The sequence below is a fragment of the Anguilla rostrata genome, chromosome 3 (genome assembly GCF_018555375.3).
Source record: "Anguilla rostrata isolate EN2019 chromosome 3, ASM1855537v3, whole genome shotgun sequence".
NCBI lineage: Eukaryota > Metazoa > Chordata > Actinopteri > Anguilliformes > Anguillidae > Anguilla > Anguilla rostrata.
Genome location: NC_057935.1, coordinates 54,711,998 through 54,731,522, shown reverse-complemented (window position 1 = coordinate 54,731,522; position 19,525 = coordinate 54,711,998). Strand labels below are relative to the sequence as shown.

At 39.7% G+C, this 19,525-nt stretch overlaps 1 protein-coding gene across 3 annotated transcripts; it reads right to left on the bottom strand.

Moving 5' to 3' along the window:
• Positions 1-3,158: 3,158 nt before the first annotated feature.
• On the bottom strand, positions 3,159-18,481 carry LOC135251177 (uncharacterized). Of its 3 annotated transcripts, XM_064328338.1 has the most exons (3): positions 18,286-18,481; positions 17,664-17,748; positions 3,159-9,243 (listed from the first exon to the last, which is right to left on the bottom strand). In XM_064328338.1, the coding sequence occupies exon 3, from the start codon at positions 9,226-9,228 to the stop codon at positions 6,109-6,111; it is 3,120 nt and encodes a 1,039-aa protein (XP_064184408.1). In that variant the 5' UTR covers positions 9,229-9,243; positions 17,664-17,748; positions 18,286-18,481; the 3' UTR covers positions 3,159-6,108. The 3 variants fall into 3 exon arrangements, with proteins under 3 accessions (XP_064184408.1, XP_064184409.1, XP_064184407.1); XM_064328339.1 differs by lacking the exon at positions 17,664-17,748; XM_064328337.1 differs by lacking the exon at positions 18,286-18,481 and having other exon boundaries at positions 17,664-18,071.
• Between the last annotated feature and the right edge of the window lie 1,044 nt (positions 18,482-19,525).

Genomic DNA, 19,525 nt, shown 5'->3' with positions numbered 1-19,525 from the left:
TGTAGCCCTTTTTTCTCTTGGATTGCAGAATATATTCTGTGCCTTGGGGAACATTGCGTTGCCAGCTGTCGTGTACACAACTTCAAGGTTAACCAAATGACTCACATTAATATGTGTTTGTCATTTCATTGCGCAAATATATGTTGCTGCAGTTCAGTTTTAGGGACAAAACATACACATGTGAATTCCTCTTCTTCTTCCTCTTCCTCTTACATTTTAATTGGCAGCTCATCTCATATGAAAATAAATAAAGAACAAATGATTGGCTGGATCTCCCATTGTAATTAAACTCATCCTCTGACACCCACAGGAAACCCTATGGTTTCTTTATTAAGTTTTTAATTCTTTAAAAAGTGTATGTGTTATAAGACATCTTTTGTTATCTCATTCTAACTTAAACACAACCTTACCTGTGGGAGGACAGGAAGGAACACTGAGGGACCAGAACACTCTGTGATAAATCAAACCTGTGCCTACCTCTATATGGAAAAAAAACCTGTGCAAGTCTTGAAACCCACAGTGTCATGCATATGTCACTAGGAATAACTGTCCTTACTGTAAGCTCCTTTAAGAAGTCTCCCATTGAAACTTGATATTTTTCTTAAGTATCACAACCTGCGCATCTCTTTTTTTGTCTCGCTGTTGTTACCTTAAGGGTTCTACGCCTGACCTTTTCAAGTAGCCATGTAAACTCTGTGGACACTCTTTCCTGAATATTAACAATAGCAGTGTGATTTTCTCTGGCGCTCCCCGTGGAGGACCATCAACTCGTATAACATTCAACTTAAATCCCCGCAGCTGAGGCTCCAGCCGGGGACCAAAGTGGCAAGATACTCTGATAAATAATAGTGGGAGAAAAATGGAGCTATTGATCCTGTGTGAATAGCAGGAATAGTTATTGAATCACAGTGATATACTATCACACAAAAAGGAATTTCATATCCTGTGAGATGCTGAGTAATACAAGAACTCTGGGTCGTGAATATATATATATATATATATATGGTAACACATTGATTGAATGGTTTTTATGTTACACTATCCAATTGACGTCACCATTGTATATTTAGTAAGAACATAACACTTGCAGCAAAAAGAAATATATCCCAATCAAATCTGCAGCTCAGACCTTTATTTTATTGAATCACTACGACTCCATATTGTAACAGCACTCTTCTTTTTCAGGTAATATTCCATCACTGTCATTTGGACACGAAGATCCATGTCCGGGCTGTTTGCCTAAATTACATTAGGTAAGAAACAGGACAGTAACAAACACCCGCAAATAGGGTGTACTATTTCCCTTAATGCCAAGGTCACGGTAGCACTTTTTATATTTTGTTAAATTAAATCCGCCTCCTCCAACGATACAATTTTCAATTCAGACAAGGTAACTTTAGAAAAAGCAGTCTGCAGTGGATGAATACATTTTTGTGGAGGAGTTTGGGGCATAAGAAGAAAGGTTGTGAGATATATAAAAAGGACAGTACTGAGAGAAATAAGGTAGAATATTGTAATATGCATCCTAAGGGTAAAAAAGAAATATGGGTAGCTTAAAGGCCCTTTGACAGGAAAATTGCCCAAGATGTTAAAAGTAATCCTTAGTGTCAATACTGGAGCAGGAAAAGGAAGGTTAAGGGAGAGGCTAAGTGCATTTAAAATAAGCAAGGAGTGTTACATGGTAACCATGCTTGTATGAGGGATCACTTTTAAACCACTGACTGAAGAAATGCCTGATGACTGGAAGCAGGATGATATAGTGCCCATATATAGGAAGAAACTACAGGCCTGTCAGTTTACATCTGTTTAAAATACTAGAATATCTCATGAGGAACAAGGTGGAATCTTAACTAATAGCCAATATTGTGATCACCGGGGAAGATCTTGCTGTGCAAACCTTTTCAAAATTGCCTTGATTCTTATGATAGTATAATTAGAGTTATTAGAGGGTGAGGTTGGAATTGCACACATGGTAGAGTAATGGTAGGTGCAAGGTAAGCTGGGAAGTGGAGTCCCACAAAAGTCACCATTGGGTTTAAATTTACATTTGAAGGAAGTTATATTGATGTCATACAATGCCTTTGTCAAACTCTGCTAGGAGTATTTCAGCTAATTCTGGGCCAAAACTACAAAAAAGGTTACAGAAGCTCTGGAAAAAGTCCAAAAGATTGTGGGAAAATATGTTCTGGTTGTGAGTGTTGTGACTCCCCAGCTGTTCCCCTGAGAGCAGGAGATGAGGTGAAGGGACAAGTGGCCAAATGTTCTTCCCAACTATGTAGCTTTGAACATGAGATAAAGTACTAGTGGAACAGTTAAGGGTCCATAACTTCATTTCTGATTACTAGTCATTACATGAGAACCACATTTGGGAACCAGGAACTGCAAACAGGCAACAGTGATAAATGAAGCAACTTCCGAAATGCATATCAGTGTGAAATTCATAATTCTAAGACTAGCCTGAGAGTAAGCAGTTGAAGAGGTTGATGTTTACCTCTGGTTAGTTCCCCATTCTGTTAAAGTGTCTCTTAAGAGCTCCCTCTGCTGGGGAAAACAATGCACTTCAGACAAACATCAAGCGGGAAATGTGACGCGTGTCCTCGCAATCATTTTGCATCAAGAGCAGTGACACTGGAAGGCCTTTCACAGCCAACATTACCTGCCACGTGTTCAGCAACATGAGTTCAACAGAGTTGAATCCGAAGTTTAATCATCCAATTCTCCTGAAGCCAGTAGGCAAAAAATGTGTGTTTCTACAGTGCCCTGACCCTTCTCAGCTACTCTCAAGTACAGTGAAATTCATGCCCAAGAATCATACGTCAAATGATCACAAAAGGCTGAGGTGGGCAAAGATTTGATTTTGTTTAGACATTTTTGTGGTCTCTTGGTGTGCTTCCCTGAAATAGTGAGGCCTCTACCTCAGTCAGACAGAAAAAGACAATGACCAGTTAGAATGAAACTATAGGTGTTATCTAAAGCAAACTTTTTTCATTTTTTTAAATTGATTTATTTATGGACACTAGTTTAATGCGGATAGAAATGAGTTGATCTTTGTATCTTTGGCAGGGCTTTTTCCAGGGCTTTTAAATCTTTTATTATTATTATTTATTTATTTATTTTAACAGCGTTCCTGAGTAAATAAAAACCATTTTCCAAACGTGGAGTGTTCTTTTTTATTTTAATATTTCCATAACCAAGCACAGACTGAAAAAATATTACAATAAACATCAAAACAAGCAGCACTAATGAAGGGCAACCATATAACACACAGGTGAAAAACAAGTAACCCCACAAGTAAATATCCATATATTCAATACATGGATAAATGGTGTTTCCCAGACATGCTGCTGTAGTATCATTTATAGGCACTTGTGTGAGTGTTCCTGCAAAACCCCATCTTTGGCTGTGTTTGGGGTGATTGCAGTTGCAGTAATTCTGTTGCCTGTCCTGGACAGTCTGATTCATTTTTTTTTTTTTCTTCAGTCCAGTTCAAGAGTGTCAAACAGTTCCTGGAAGGCCTTAAGTACGCTCGTTCGGCTAACATTAATTCAATGATCTCTTTTTAATATGTAAAAAATACTTCATATCTATGTCTCTGTGGCTTAAGATACATTCTACAGCAATGCATTTTGGGAAATTCACAGATGAATAGGTATACGACTAATTAACTAATGCCCAGTTACGTCAGCAGAACTGTGAGGTAAAACCATTGCACTCAAGGCCAGCCAGGAAGTGGAATTTGACAGCCCTGCTATAATATATGTGACGAGAGTGGCATTGACAGGATGATACTGGTGGTAGCTCCCTTTCCAAAGCATTCATACTGACAGATAATGTCAGTCATAGTCAGCCATAGGTCCAAGAAATCCTGGACCCTCAACACAGCGCCAATCAGTCTTCTGGCAATGATGCCAATCTAATAGCTTCAATGAATTAAACAAACAAGTACATGAACAGAGAGACTTGAAGATAAGCCTAGAAAATAATGTCAAAAGCAAATACTTCACATAACAAAGTACTGACAGTGTTACAACAACCAAGGGAAATCTGATTTTTTTTTTATAACCAGTCTCTACAGCAGTAACTCAGGACAATCCCCTGAAAAAATTCAACACAACTGTAGGATCGAACATACAAGATCTACATATTTCATATTGTTTTCAGTATTGCACAAAACAAAGTCTCTGTCTGTCTCCTTCTCTTTCCAGCATTGTGTGTGTAAACATGTGTGTGCGCATGCATGTGTCTTTGCGTGTATGGGTATGCATGAGTGCGCTTACGTGTGTGCATGTGTTTGGCACAGCTTGTTAGTTTGAAAATAAAGTATTTGCCTTTTATACAGGGGTGGGCAGTGTGGAAGGTAGAGATTCCTCCTTTCTAATCCCTGATGGGTAGTACATGCTTCTTTAGACCTTTCTTACTGACATCAGTTGGTGTCCTTTGAGGCTGAACAATGCGTCATAGGTTATATTAATTCCTGGCTGGTTATTACTTGTTATTATATAAACCCGACACTGTGCATCGCAGATACACAAAAGACACCTACACAATTCATTAAATTCATTTTCACAATTAATTTTCTTTTTTTGCAAGTTAATCACACGCCTGCCTACAGTCCTTCAGAAAGAAAGCAGAAATAAATTGGCAGCAAAGAATTTCCTTCAAAACTTGTAAAGGGTCATGACTGTGAAGCAGATGTATCCCAATTTATAGTGGGCATACTGGACAAATATTACATTTAATTAAAACTGTCACTTCTTTAAGACGTGTTAAATATAACAATAAACTGACATGTATTAGGAAGATTTAAAAATGAATCTGGCCTAGGTGCTTCAATCTGAGATGTCTACCTACTTTAAGTTTCAGGCTAATAGCCAGTCTCTGATGTCAAGCACAATGCATCCTCAGATGGGATAATGGAAAAGATCAAGTGTAATCCACTTATGGGCCATTTTCCCCAAGTCTAAAACATTATTATTATTTTTTTTTTGTTAAAACAGGTGTTGTTCCTCCACATATTTTCTGAGTAATCAAATGTAATTCCTAAGAAATGAACAATCCATATTAAACAGGTTTTGAATATGTGCTAACCTGTCCTTACCACAGAAATACACTGTTGTCATGATCTCATGGGCTTTCATGTTCCTGGACTTATACACGTTCTGTAGATCAGACATGACAATGCAGAACAATTCACAGATCCAGATCAAAACTTTGTTTGAAAAGACATATATTTCATGATGCTTTCTATATTCTTGCACAAAACGGACTTTTGTATAAGGATATATAGGACATATCTCATGGAATAGTAATTGGTATGTCATCATATTTTCTATTACAACTTTCTTTTCATTAGATTATTCTGCAGAATAATAAATAAACAAAAACCCAGACATAAATAGCAGTCTCTTGACATGTGGAACAACCAGATTTTTTTCAAAAATGCTATCATTTGGACTCGGCCTGGACACTGATGGAACAACTGACTGAAACAAAAATGAATTAAAATTGCCACAGCTCCCCTCCCCCCATTCCCTTACAGTTTCTCTGGTAAGGATCTGTAGTGATTACATGAAAAGAAGAATTTGTAAATTGAGTGGATCTTCTGTGACACCAACGGTCTTGCTCCAGTGTTACTGGAGTTACCCTATCAGGAGAGTTCAGCTAATGGGCTCAGCCTGCAGGTTACTGGGCCACACCCTCTCTCGGTCAAGGACACATACTGCCTACAAGTACTGACACAATGTGCCAGAAGTTCTTTTTGTTTTAAGTTTTTAATTCCAAATGATCAACAGCCATGCTTTTGTGCGAGGCATACACAAGCGCTTTCAGCTGCTGGGTCCATTATTCTGAGACGGTGACATTTAATCCTTTTGGCAATAAAAGCTCCCATGATCAGCCCCAAATGACTTCAGCGTTTGTGCACATTTTGTGAACAATTATTTTGTTAGGTATTTGGACTGATGTTTTTTTTTCTTTTCTCACGCTGATTTATTAGATGTTATTTTGTTTGCTCATTTGTTTAAGTATTACGGTCATGGTGGGTGCTTTGTCACTGAACGGCATTGTTAACCCTGGCAGTGGTCTCCTGCTCTCACCCTCTTCCTTGTACTACACCAGGCCAGTCTGCATGTGAATATGGAGAGGGTAAGGCTGGTAAAAGAGTGGAGGCTGGCCGTGGGCAATGTAATAGTTGTTGAAACTGTGGTCGGCCATATAGGGTGCTGGCTGGTAGTAGCAGGTAACATTGGTGGTGTTGGGGATTATGTTCTGTTCACCCAACACCTTGAGGGCCAGGACGGTGATCATGTTGAGGGTCTGCCGGCGCTCATGGCCCATCAGGCAGACTGTGCTCTCATTAACGACCCTCCTGAGAGTCATCAGGTAGTCATACTTGCTTTTCTCCTCGCCAATGAAGTGGTTGCGCAGGTAAGACTCAATCTTGCGCTGCTGCTCATTGACGTCGGGGAAGTCAATGAAGAATCGTGAGCACATGTAACGTTCCAGGGTCTTTATTTCTGTCTCGCTGGCCGGCTTGAACTCCCGCACAAGCAGGTTACTGTACTTGAGCAGGCCCCCTCCTCGAATCTCCTCAGGATTGCGTGTGGCGATCAGCCGGTATCGCAGGTGGTCCATAGCCTGCTCAAAATCTCCGTACATGCTCTCTGCCACCACTGTGATGGCTGTCAGGTCCCTAGTTGGTACTGTAGTCTCTGTCTCTTGAATATTTGGTGCTGCTTCCATCTTTAGTTTCTCACACTGGGCCACAGGCTCTACTACTTGGAAATCTGAATCTAGTCCCGGGACATCATGTACTGCCTCCTGAACATCACAGTCAAGTACCTGTACATTGGACTCTGGTTCCTGGACAACAGACTTGAGTACCTGGACTTTAGTTTCTGGTTCCTGCACATTAGACTCAAGGACCTGAATATCAGGTTCTGGTTCCTGGGCAACAGACTCCAGTACCTGAACATCAGGTTGTGGTTCCTGGACATCAGACTCAAGGACCTGGACATCAGGTTCTGGTTCCAGGACAACAGACTCCTGTGTCTGGACAGCAAGTTCTGGTACATCAACATTTGACTCCAATGACTGGGTATCAAGTTCTGGTGCATTAGAAGTCTGGGTATTAGGTTTGTGTACATGAGCAGGTAGCTCTGTTTCTGGTGAAGAAGCTACTGCTACCTGGACATTAAACCCTGGAACCTGAGGAGCTGATTCTAGTATATGTTCCGTAAACTCTGGAACCTGCAGAGCAGATTGTAGCAAGTCTTCAGTAAAGTCTGGAACCTGAGGAGCAGATTCTAGAATATGTTCAGTAAACTCAGGAACCTCTGTGTCCCTTTGTGGTACTTGGACAACGGACTCTGGTGCCACTGTAGTAAGTTCTGGTACCAGCTGAGCAGACTCAGGTATCTCATCAGCAAGCTCCAGTGCCTGGGGAGAAGGAGGCAGTACTTCCACAGCAGGAATCTGTTTGTATTGACCTTTGTCACTGAGTTGTGTGACCCCAAGTTCATTGCATTTAGACGTTATCGTAAAACTTTGAGTGAGAAATTCACAATTTTGACTTGAGCATGTGATCTCTACTAGTGATTCTGTGTCATTATCTTGGAGTTCAGCAGTGTTGATTGTGTTGACTATGTTTAACAGTTTGACTTGACAATTGTCATGCTGAGGTGTGCTAGTTGGAGATTTGCAGTGATTTGTATCAGGGCCAGTTACATCAACTACCATCGGTACTGATTCAACAGAGGTTGCTTCAGAAAGGTTTAATATTGGACCGGCAACAGATAGTTCATCTGGGGAATTTGTTTTACCAGGAGATGATATCACAGTTGCTACTTTCTTTGACATTTTCCTTGGAGGTTTCGGAGAAGAATGCTTAAGGACAACCATCTGAGAGTTTTTGTAGGTTTTCTTTGCAGGAGGAGGCAAGGAATATTCTGTGTCCTGTGTTTCCTCAGAAAGGCATGCACAGGACTGGCATGGTGGTACACATAGTACCTTAAGTGTAACTTGTCCTTCAGCTGTTGTTTCTTTAATCAGGGGCACTGAGTGACTGTCTGTTGGCTCTATGTCTGTAGAGTTTTCCATGTGAACCTGAGCTATTGTGTTCAATGAGATTGTTGCCTCTATTGACACCTCATTTGGTACCTGTTCTTTAAGGGCTGAAGTCTCCATATTATTCTCTATAACACATACCACTTTCCCCTCTGCTTCTGTCTTTTTTGCCATCAACTCTGCCTCCTCTTGTGACTCAGAGACTGGGCCTGGAACCAGAGCACTCATTTCTGCAACTTGCTCCATCTCTGTGACCTCGTCCATATCTTTTGTCTCTGTGACTTCCTCCATATCTTTTGTGTCTGTGACTTTCTCCATATGTGCTGTCTCTGTGACTGGCTCTTCAGTCATGTGTGGCGGCTCCTCCTCTCTCATATCTACCTCCGCAAAGCAGCACGAACTGTCACCTGAGCTTGATGCACCATCTGTCCTGCCTACCAGATCCTTATCTAGACTCTGGGGTTTGTCCAAATCCAGAGAGGTGGATGGCAACTTCGCTGGAACAACCCGAGGTTGACTGGTCCTCTGGTGCACTGAAGCTCTGTCCTCCAGCCTCTCATGCTGAGACCCCAGCCTCCTCTCAGCCTCCAAGTAGGACTCCAGCATGCGATCCAGGATGATCTGGAAAGAGTCCACGCTGAACTCAAACTGCCGCCGCAGAGAGTTGACAAATTTAAGCTCCACGTTCTTGCCACTGTTGTTGGACAGGGAGATGAGGCTCCAGCGGTCATGTTCAGTGAAGACCTTGACCATCTTCTGAACGTATGCCTCCTTCATAGTAAGGGCAGTGATCTTGTCTTTATTGACCCCCCTGGGCAAGAAGTCCAGGAGGCAACGCAGAACAACATCCTTGATTATCTGAAAGTCTTCCTGCTTAGGCAACTCAACCCCAAAGATGATGTCCAGATCTTTGTAGCTGGTGCCATTCTCCTTGACTAGCACATGGCTGGCAGTGGAACCATTGAGGCGCACATCACGCACCTTGATACCCTTTTCGATCAGCTTGTCTCTCACCATGTGGATGATGTCTTTGGGTTTCACTTCCAAGGTAGGAAAGTTACCCCTCCCATGAATAGGAATGACTGCAGTCAGGACCTGGTCCAAGGTCTGGACTTGCTCCTGGGTCAGACTGTGAAACCTGCGGTCTGTGCTGAGTTCTGTCATCCTCACCAGACTTTTCTGCAAAGAGAGAAAGGAACACATTGCATTTTTGTACAAACATTTTGAAACACTTTTTTGTTTATCATATAATTATTCAGCTGACATGATCTGTTTTCTCATCTAATTGACGATGATGATGTCATTTGGGTTGTCATCATTGAACTTTGCACTTTTCAGTGCATTTTGAGAAACTGAAGAAGGCTGAAGCATGTCTGCCACATCATTGTCCAAAACAATTAAAAAACAAAACATGTTGCCAGGATGTTGATGATTTAAACATTTTAGTGTCTGGGTTACATTTTTCTTTGTATTATTAAATGTTTGAACGATGAAGCAAAAGCTATGTGTATGGGAGGATGGGATTGGGTAGAAACTTAAATATACAGTTTGAATAAACTAGAAACCAAAGTGCACCAGATTACGATTCCAGAAATATCATATGGCTCTTATAAGAGGCGGTCATTTAGCCCTCATTAGTTTTACCTGAGTAAGTGGGAGGAGGGTGCTAAACCCACTGTTGCTAAGTAGCTCTTAAATGTAGGTGGAAAAGCTTTCCATTGTGCAAATAAACACAGAGTATAATTTGGTTTCTAAGTGGTGTGAGACAGACCCTCTTTTCCCCAGCAACAGCTCTGTGTCATAACACCACCAAAAGAACATCTACCTAATCTTTCAGTCTGGACTCGGTGCTTTCCCTGGTACAGATAGTAAATGTATTTTTCTTATATATCAGGTAGATATACTGAAGAAGGAAGTGTGTGTGTGTGTGTGTGTGTATATACATATATATAACTATCTTCTACATCTGTCTGAAAGAGAAAAAAAAAACACACACATATTATATGGATGATCTATACTGATTTGATATATGCTCCACCCACTCAACTATCTTTACAAGTCATGTTCTGTCAACAATAACTTCAGCTGTTGGTTTTTTTATTTTGTTTTGTTTTGTTTTGTTTTTGTGTGATATGTGAATGATGCCTTAAGTTATGCCACCATCCAAATGCACAGTGGCACTTATTAAGAGCACAGAGAGTCACAAAGAGCAAAAACAATAAGAGTTCCAAGAAGTGTGACGTGAGAGCTAGGTAACCTTTGTCATAAACACTTTTCAGATGCAGATTCATTAACAGTGTTTCCCATTCCACAATATAATTATCCTTATTGATTAAATTACTTAAGTAATATGTATATATTTTAATTCTTTGACTTTTTTGACTTCCTTTTATATTTTGGAGAGTGATGTTACCAGGCTGCCATTCAGCTGTGGATGGTTACAAATATAAGGAAAACTGTGTTTTAAGGCCCACTGGTGAGTTTAAATTTAATATTGCTGTTAATAAAACTTTCGAAGCACACAAAAAAATACATGTGCTTTACAGAGATGTCAGCAGCTTCCCTTTAGCACTGGTTATCCTACAGAATTGATTGGTATAACTATAAATTGTCATGAGGTTCACAGTTTCGATGACAATATTGCTAATATGCTGCTGTCATTGATTGTATTTTCCAGAAAGACAAAGGCAGAAACAAGGCCTTATTCCTAGATTCATCACAAATAACATCAGACAGTAATGCCTTTTTAACTTTAGGCGAAAATATCAATTTGCTGTATATTAAACTTTTTTTTTTCTGAGAGCCATAAAACATGTCATTTTATGTTTCAAATGGACTGACGTGAAGAGTGATATTTAAGAAAAAGTCTTTCTATCTTGACATTACCTGTTTCGTTCATAATAATCAAATAAGTATTTAATTATGATGATAAGGTTCCTAACCATTCTGTTATCCACAATGTAAAGGAAAAGAAAGCTATGATGTATATTTGTGTCCCCCCTTTTTACTTAGTATGCATTGTTTCACAAACAGCTATTTGTCATTAAACTTGTGGCATCTTTTCCAGATAATGGCCTCGACATGGAACTAGTTCAATCAAGTTCAGCAAGGTCTGAGGTTCACACCATTAAGCTATGGGAAACATAAGAACCCACAGTCAATTCCCCATGCTGCTTTGAATTTCAAATATAAGAGTCTTGCTGACATTTTCTTTGCTTGATACTGAGCTGAATGAGGCACTATTGATTCAAAGGAGGAGACTGAAAGTATGATGCATTTATTTCTTAAACTGAGCTCAGCACAGAATTAGAAGTCCATTCAAAAAAGAATGAAACAGACTATCCCAAAACAGCTTGTATTGATTGTCTTCTTGCTCTGGAACAAACATGGTTAAAATGAATGACTCATTGCTGGCTTGATGCATTAATCATCCTAGTCATTGATGGAAAAACATCATGTACACACACACACACACACACACACACGCACGGACGCACACACACGCGCACGCACGCGCACACACACACACGCAAGCACGCACGCACACACGCACACACATTGATGGGAATTGGGAGAGAAGAGAGACAGGAAGAAATGTGGGTGGGACGGTTATATTTATTACAATTACATAAATGATAAATACAGTAAAAACCTCCCTACATTAAGAAAAACTACAGTCTTGTAATTTGTGCGATTCACACAATCATTCATTCTGGTTGACAAGATGATGCTCTGGACAGACAAAAGCAGTATCCATGACAATATTGCTCATCTGCCTATTTTTTTTTCCACTTGGGATGGTGCTGAATGGTTGGGCATGTCTGCCTAAGAAGTGAGTCAGAACTAAGGTCTGTTTTCTGACTAGGGACTTAGTTCCCTTGGCTGCAGATCCATTATGGCTTGCATTCATTCTCTCCAAGTAAAGGAAGGAGAAAATAGAAAAAAAATGGCCCCCCATTATCTCATTGTGCAGCACTGATGAAGTCGCCAAAAACTAGCTTCTGTAATGCTTCTGACCTAAACTGTCACAAACATCTGCAGAATGAAAGGCCCAGAAAAGCTGCGACAGCACTTCCGAGAAGCTTTTTTGTAAAGGAAAGAAAAGAACCTATATCCCTCTAAGACACATCTATTCCTGAAAATAATAATGTAATTCTACACACAAGGAGCTCTCACAATCACGCACACAGCTTGCAACTACCCATAATGGTATAATTGTTGTTTCTTAACATTTAAATGTATGGATGGGTGAGTTTTTGACTCTAAGCATGGTTTTTTTTTCTTTGTCAATATCATCTCAACAAATGTATTTGATCATCTGAAATTCCATGTGTTCTTAGAGTAATTTGTCCTGAACGCACCAATTGTGAATGTTTGTGATGATGATGATGAGTTACGATATTTGTTATGATGTTTCTTACTTATCATGATAATTGTGTTTTAGTGTTACTATCTCTGGTTTACCCCTGGTTTATGTTCATGGGGTCTTTTTTCACACTAGGAATTCTATTCAAACCAATGATTGGTTGATAAGTTAACACCAGGAATTATATTCAAACCAATGATTGGTTTGTTAATTAATATATTCCACAACAATATTTTTCTGAACACCAATTTGAATTTTGTGTTTGTCTTTCTTAACCTTTGACATAATAGTGTTTTGGTGTCACTACATTTAATTTACCCAATAATTTTCTATGACAATTCTTTTGGAACCTTTGATTCCAACCTTGTTATTGTCAGGAATTTATCTGCTGTGCACAATATTAATTATTAATTGCGGTTAATATTTACGTACATATGTTACCATCAATAAAGGAAACATGCAGGTTTTCTGCTTGTTTCTATATGTTGGGCAAGCCATATATCTAAAGGTTAAATGCATTTTTAATTTACTTTTATGCATTTTATCTGATATTTGATATAGTGATATTTGGTTCCTCACATATTCCAAATAGAATTAATTTATTAGAACCAAGGGTCACAGACGATGGACCAATTGTGTTAAGGAAATGGCTACTCTTTCACAATTCACAGTATTGTCAGCCACTGCAATAAGTAATGTTACACCACTCCTCCTATTTTCATATCAATTTGGGGATATGATACATTCTTTAACTTGATTTAAGTCTGAGAAAACTGATGCTCTGAAGCTCTATGTATATCTCCATAATACTTTTTAATCATCTCCCTAATTATTTATTTGTTTATTTTTGGCATGTTCCAGGCAGAGCACCACTCTTATATTTGCTTTATTTTCTATTATTTGCCTGCAGTTTTTAGTCTTAAATCCTTGTTCTTTGGGTTTACCCTGAATTCCTTTACTGCCTTTATTTTCCCATGAGTTTATACAATTGCCAGACCTCCCACAGACCAATTATCTGACCATTGACTGCTTTATTTCATTGTAAATATAATATGGCACTCCAGTGAATACTATGCTCATTTTCAGCTACTTTCTGGATTTTTATTATTGATCTAGACACTGTGGCCAATTGGGAGTGGGTAATACTGCACACCACCATGATGATAACATGAATCCATGCTGCACAACTCCAATCCCAAGCCATAATGACAAGAGTCTTTTCATTTGATTTAATTTTGTTTTAACAGTTTTAATGTCTTTCAATTTGAAATGAGCAACAGATGTAAATTTTATTTATTTATTTATTTCTGTTTATTTATCTGTTTATTTGTTTGTTTATTATGGGTCCATGCCACAATAGTCCAAGTGTACAAAAAGTAAATATTAAAATTGGGGGGTGGGGGCGGGGGTCTTCGTGCTTAGAACCCAAATTTTGCTACTGTTCTGGCCACACCTCTCTCATTGCTCATAAGCAAAGTGTCATGTCTTACTTCCTGGCCACAAATCCCATTCAAGGAAGTGTCCTCAGGGCATAAACACTATATTTAATCATTATTGCCAAGTACTCAGTTTCCCTTATGTAACTACATGCCTAATGATTCAATTCAAAAAGATATTGCTATGATGGACTAATCCATGGAGTTAATTTATATCTACAACTATCATGTCCTTACATACCCCACAGTTACTGGAAAAGAGTAATTGTGGAAATGATAGGGTCTTCCATGGTGTCTGACTACTAATTATAACTGTATCACATATATACATTTTGTAATCAATACAAATGAATAAAATAAAAACTTAATTCAGAGAAAGTCTTCAAACAACAATTGATCATTTTAGTGGGAATTTATTTTTAAAAACATAAATAAATGAATTAACAATGAATCACCCTACTCATAAATAAACGTAGCACCAAAAAGGACATTGTCTGAGTACAAGACTACATAAGGTATTTGCACTGAAGTGTGACTGACTTAATTAAAGTTAACAACCATGTTTAACTGAGCACGCCATTGGTATAAAATCAGCTCATCAATACATCTGCTTCTGTGTTTCCCAGAATCAGTTCGCCGTTCATTAATTTGAAAAAGAAACCAATCAACGTTTTTGTCCGGGCTACCACCCCCCACCCCCCCAACCCCCCCCCCCCCCCTCCCCCGCCTGACCTGATTTTCATAGGGACTATTGCCACACATAAAAACTGCAATTCCAATTTTGATATGTTTCGTTCTGTGCATGGTTGTCCAGCAGAATGGACACAACATGCATGCTCAAGTTATGAAAAAAGTCACCCCCCCCACTTTCCTACTTTCCTCATTCTTCCCCAGCAGCCATATCACCCTGAGCTCTTCTCGTGAAACTGGAAGGCAGGTGTTGGTTTGGTAAGTGCTTGGGAGGGAGACCTCCTAGGTCTTGCCAAACTTGCTACTGAAAGAGGTGCTGGTGGGTCAGTAGGGGACACTATTCGTCCTGGACAAAAATAAATCAAATGCCCCAGCACAGTGATGGGGCCCTGTGATGTAGTAGGTTCCATCCTTTGTATGAGACATCAAATATAGGTTCTGACTCACTGTGGTCATTGAAGATCTCATGCCACTATTCTAGGAGGGGATGCTAACCCCAATGTCCTGGCGAATTTCCACAAATCTCCCTGCATCTGACAAACAAAAAACACCTTATCAATCTGATTGAGTGCAACTCTTTCCAATGCCTATCCAAACTGATTCCCTGGTCCATGATTGACCTACCTAGTTGAATGACAAAATATATCTAATAATAAAAAGTTTCCAAGTACATAAATGCATTGGCGCGATTGAACATAATCCTACCCACAGCATTCTGACATGAAGAAATCACTGTGATCACGGGCTCTCAACATGAGATGCGGATTTCCATTTCACCAGTACAGCGTATAATAATTCACCGGGTCAGCCAGGAAAATGATGAGAGGAAGAACTGAGGGCAGTGGTGGTGAAGAGTGACTAAAGAACTGGTTAACACAAGGTTCCAGGTGAATATCCAGCTGTATTCTTTGGAGTTATGTAGTGTAAGTACTGTGAGTGGGTCTGCATAAGGGTGTCCACTAAGTAAGTAAATAATTCAATGTAATGATGAATGCAAGTAATAGCTTCCAGAGCTGGCAGCGTTGCCAGCACACCGCCAAGGGCCCTCTCTAAAAGCAATGTTCACCTTTATTATGTTGCCCATTTACAAGCCAGGGTTGTTTTGCAAGTTTTCTTTCACTGTCTTTATTGCTATCATTTGTTTAGTGATCGAGGTTTATAGTCAGTTCTCCAGTATTTTGCTTTATTTCCACAGAGTAAGGCTGTTTTGAGTTTTACAGTTGTAGTGCTAGGTGCACTATTATATATATATATATGGAGGGGGGAGGGGGGCGGGCAGAAACGTGTCATATCCTGTACTTACCATAATAGCCTTACAACTTGTCATAACCTTAATTATAAATTTTAAAAATCATACACAAGCGGAGATAAAGTCAATACTAATTAAAGTGTATCAGACAGCACGGCAAGTAAGACGCATAGTACTGATAAAAGCGAAACACGTTCAGGAAACCGAGTGCAGTTTACTGGTCCAAAGCGATGAGGTAAGAATGTTATGAGGTCTTAAAAACTTAAAGAAAAAGGATGACTTCACACATGCATGGACACGTAAGATCCAGCCAAGAATCATGCCCGTGCCAAGGGGAAGATGAGCTAAGACGGACAGCCAACCCTGTTTGCATGTTTGCACGTGTCACTAGGGATATATGCCAAACACAAACATGAGCTTTCGGTTTATACGCCACTGTTTGTGCGTCACGCTTCGTCATCGCTGTTATTAGGTGAATGTCTGGGATCTCTGTCTGTGGAGAAAATGAACTTAAAGAGCACTTCGGGTCGGAAATGTTGGAAACGTAGCAATGCAGCGGGATTTCGTCTCCAATACCCTCCTCCTCCCCCACCACCTTCTCGCTCACTCACTCTCTCTCAAATAAGCCTGTGTGAGTCATAGCTGGATTTAAAAAAAAAAACTGCATCCAGATGCGCATCTCCACCAGATTTATACCATGTTTACATAAAATTCAGAGCATAAGTCTTAACAGGCTTTGTTGATGAACGCAACGGATCGCTTTCAAACAAAAAGAGTGCGAAAGATCTGCCGATAAACTGCAGTTAGCTAAAGCTAGATTTGCCACCGTCTTTGACAGACTGAAAACTTCACCAAGATAGCAAAGGCTGCTTCGACTTAGTCAACTTGAAGGCCATTGTTCTTTAACAAACGTCGTATCATTAAACCGTCTTATAAATAAATAAATAAATAAATAATAACCCACGAAATCACACATGCAAAATAACTTTGTTGATGTAGGCAATTGTGTGTTACGTGTCACGCCTACGATTCAGGTGCAAAAAAAAAAATGAAATAAAGAAAATAGACACAAAATGTAACGCAAAACGTGGAAACTACACTCAAGCTCGGTCGTCATAAAAGTGTCAAGCTCTTGTTTTCCGTAACCTTAAATTAAAGAACATATCGCTGCCCCCACAACATCTGTCTGGCGTCTATCTGTCAGATTCAGTTCATATAATTTTTTTGATATCATTTAGAACAATTTGTCCCAGCATTACTAACGTCAACAGTTCTAGGTTGGCTAATAAACATAATGAGCAACAGTAGGCTACTTGCATAATCTGAGAACAAAACAGCAACCGCGTGTGGTGTACTGGCATAAAAACGAACAACTGAAGATAATAACGCTAATGTAACTGCTAATGTAACCTAAGCCTGGCTAGCCTACTGTTTTGTCTGAGTGCACTTGTTTCGATAATCCCTTGTTTATTGTCAAAGTCTGGCATCCGAAGACACTGTGTTAATTCGTATTGGCAATGGATATTTCCAAAATAACGAACAGGGCCAAGTGAAATAGCTACAATGATCAGTCTGAAGTTCTTTCAATAAACTGCTCCACTCTGCACAGTGGAACACTCGTTCCTTTCAAAGCCTGAATATGCATCTGTAACTATATTGACATCGCTAATAAATAACTTTCCGTGGTTCCAGTTCGTCGTACTAAATTTAAAAATGTTCTGAAAACCATGACGCAAACTTGTTGTTCGCCGCTGGGTCAGTCATGTATTCACCTGAATGCCGTCACACACCTAGCAACAACCATAGACCACGACAGTGCTAGTAATAGGAGAAAAGTGTCAGGGAGAAAGTAACTCACCTAAATTGCAGATAAACTGAAATAACACCGCGCCGTTGGTTGTCAGTGGGTACGATCCTTCTATGGTCAGTATATCTTTTTTTTTCTGGAAGCATTTACAAGAAAATGAGAATTACGAAGCCGGAGTTGCGTGTGTGGTCGCTGTCCAGGCTGAGCGTGGTTCTGAAATGAAACTCCGGAATATCTCGCACTGTTTTCTCTCTTAGACCCTGTAGCGTAAACCAGTTTCCATGGAAACCTGGCGTCACAATTTTAAGGTAGTCCACACGGTAGACAAACCACAACAATGGGGTTTGGGCGATCTTTAACAGGTGGTGGGAGTCTGTCTACCCATGCATCATTCAGCATTGTATACCAACACCGGTATAATTATTTTCGTGACTGCAAAAACAATCATAACACTGTAAAACAAATGTATTGGCTCATTTTACCTGCACGAATCGTTACATTATAATATATTGCAAGATACTGACAAATAGACGGATTCCATTGAGGCGAAACATTTTGCAATCTTTCAACCTACTACTGTACATGTCCGTTCGATGGTTTCATTCTGGACGCCCTCATTATAATAGCATACTCATTATCGTAACAAAATGACAATAATTAGGGCCATACTTACACCGCTTTGTGAAGATGTATCGTACAGAACACATTCAAATTCCTGCAAACAATAAGAATGTCACAGAATGTCCTGGAACCCTGGAGTTAGACTCTTGGCTTTCTATATCCACCCCCATTGGGTCTCAGGGGACATTGTTGCTGCAGGGTTCAGGAGTGTCCAGTGCTACCCCACAGGTGAGGATTCATAGTGTTGTGTCATACTGCTGAGCTTGGCTAAGCCACATCACCAGTTTATTGGGTTCACTGAAACAGCAAGTCTCCTGGGACCCAGTCTGTCCATGTGCACAAAGGCCAGCAACATCACCGCAACCACTTGGACTTTGTAATCAAACCTTTTTGATGGCAGTTTGTTTTTTATATTTCCTGCTCTTAAGTATGCTTTTTCAGACACTCTTTTCCCTCGGCTAAAGGAAACAGCAGTAACAACAGTGTAAAAAGTATAGCAGTATAATAATAATAATAATAATACATGAAAATGATTGCTATTATTGACTTCAATTGAAAGTATTGTCATACAGGTTCTTAGATGGGACATGCACAGATCCCCCCTACTGTGGTAGTGATATGCGTCCTTATCAGTGGAAAAGCTGTGGCAGAACACTGCTGAGTACACATCAGTGTCACAGGAGAGTAAAGGGCAAATAGTTAGCCTGCAGGAAAAGGGTTTACATATTAACGCGGGCCAGAGTGCTGAGATGGGGCTCACGCTCTATAGATCTTTTTTTTTCTCTGAGGCATGACTTTTTTTTTTTTTTTTTTTACAAAACCATCCATCCCATTTAAAAAACCTGCCTCTGCATTGACTTTAACATCATAACCTTATGGGTTTCCTTTCCATCCTGACAGCAAACAAGTCAGCGATTATTAACAAATGCTTGGACCTTGAAGGACCCCTTAATATTGGCAGATGTGGATAACAGATCAATGGGCAATTGAAATGACCTTACATTACAGCAAAACTTCTCTTAACTGTACTCTTTGAAGTATCTAACTTTTCTGACAAACAGAAGGGTGTCTGTCTTTGTGAATGTTTTCATCAAGAATGTATTGCTTAATCCTCGTTTGAAGAAAATCCTTTGAATACAGTACAGTGAAAGCCTTCACATGCAATATGGTACCGGCATATACCAGTATCAGTTTAAGATCAGTCATAGCTAACCATGGTTGAGCAGGGTTTGAAAATTCAATAAAATGATTGGGTAAAGGTTTCATCTCTAATCTGCTGAATTTAAAGCCAG

What these genes read in the sequence shown, in the direction of transcription:
- LOC135251177 (XM_064328338.1), bottom strand. Translation starts at nt 9,228, where the DNA reads ATGACAGAACTCAGCACAGACCGCAGGTTTCACAGTCTGACCCAGGAG.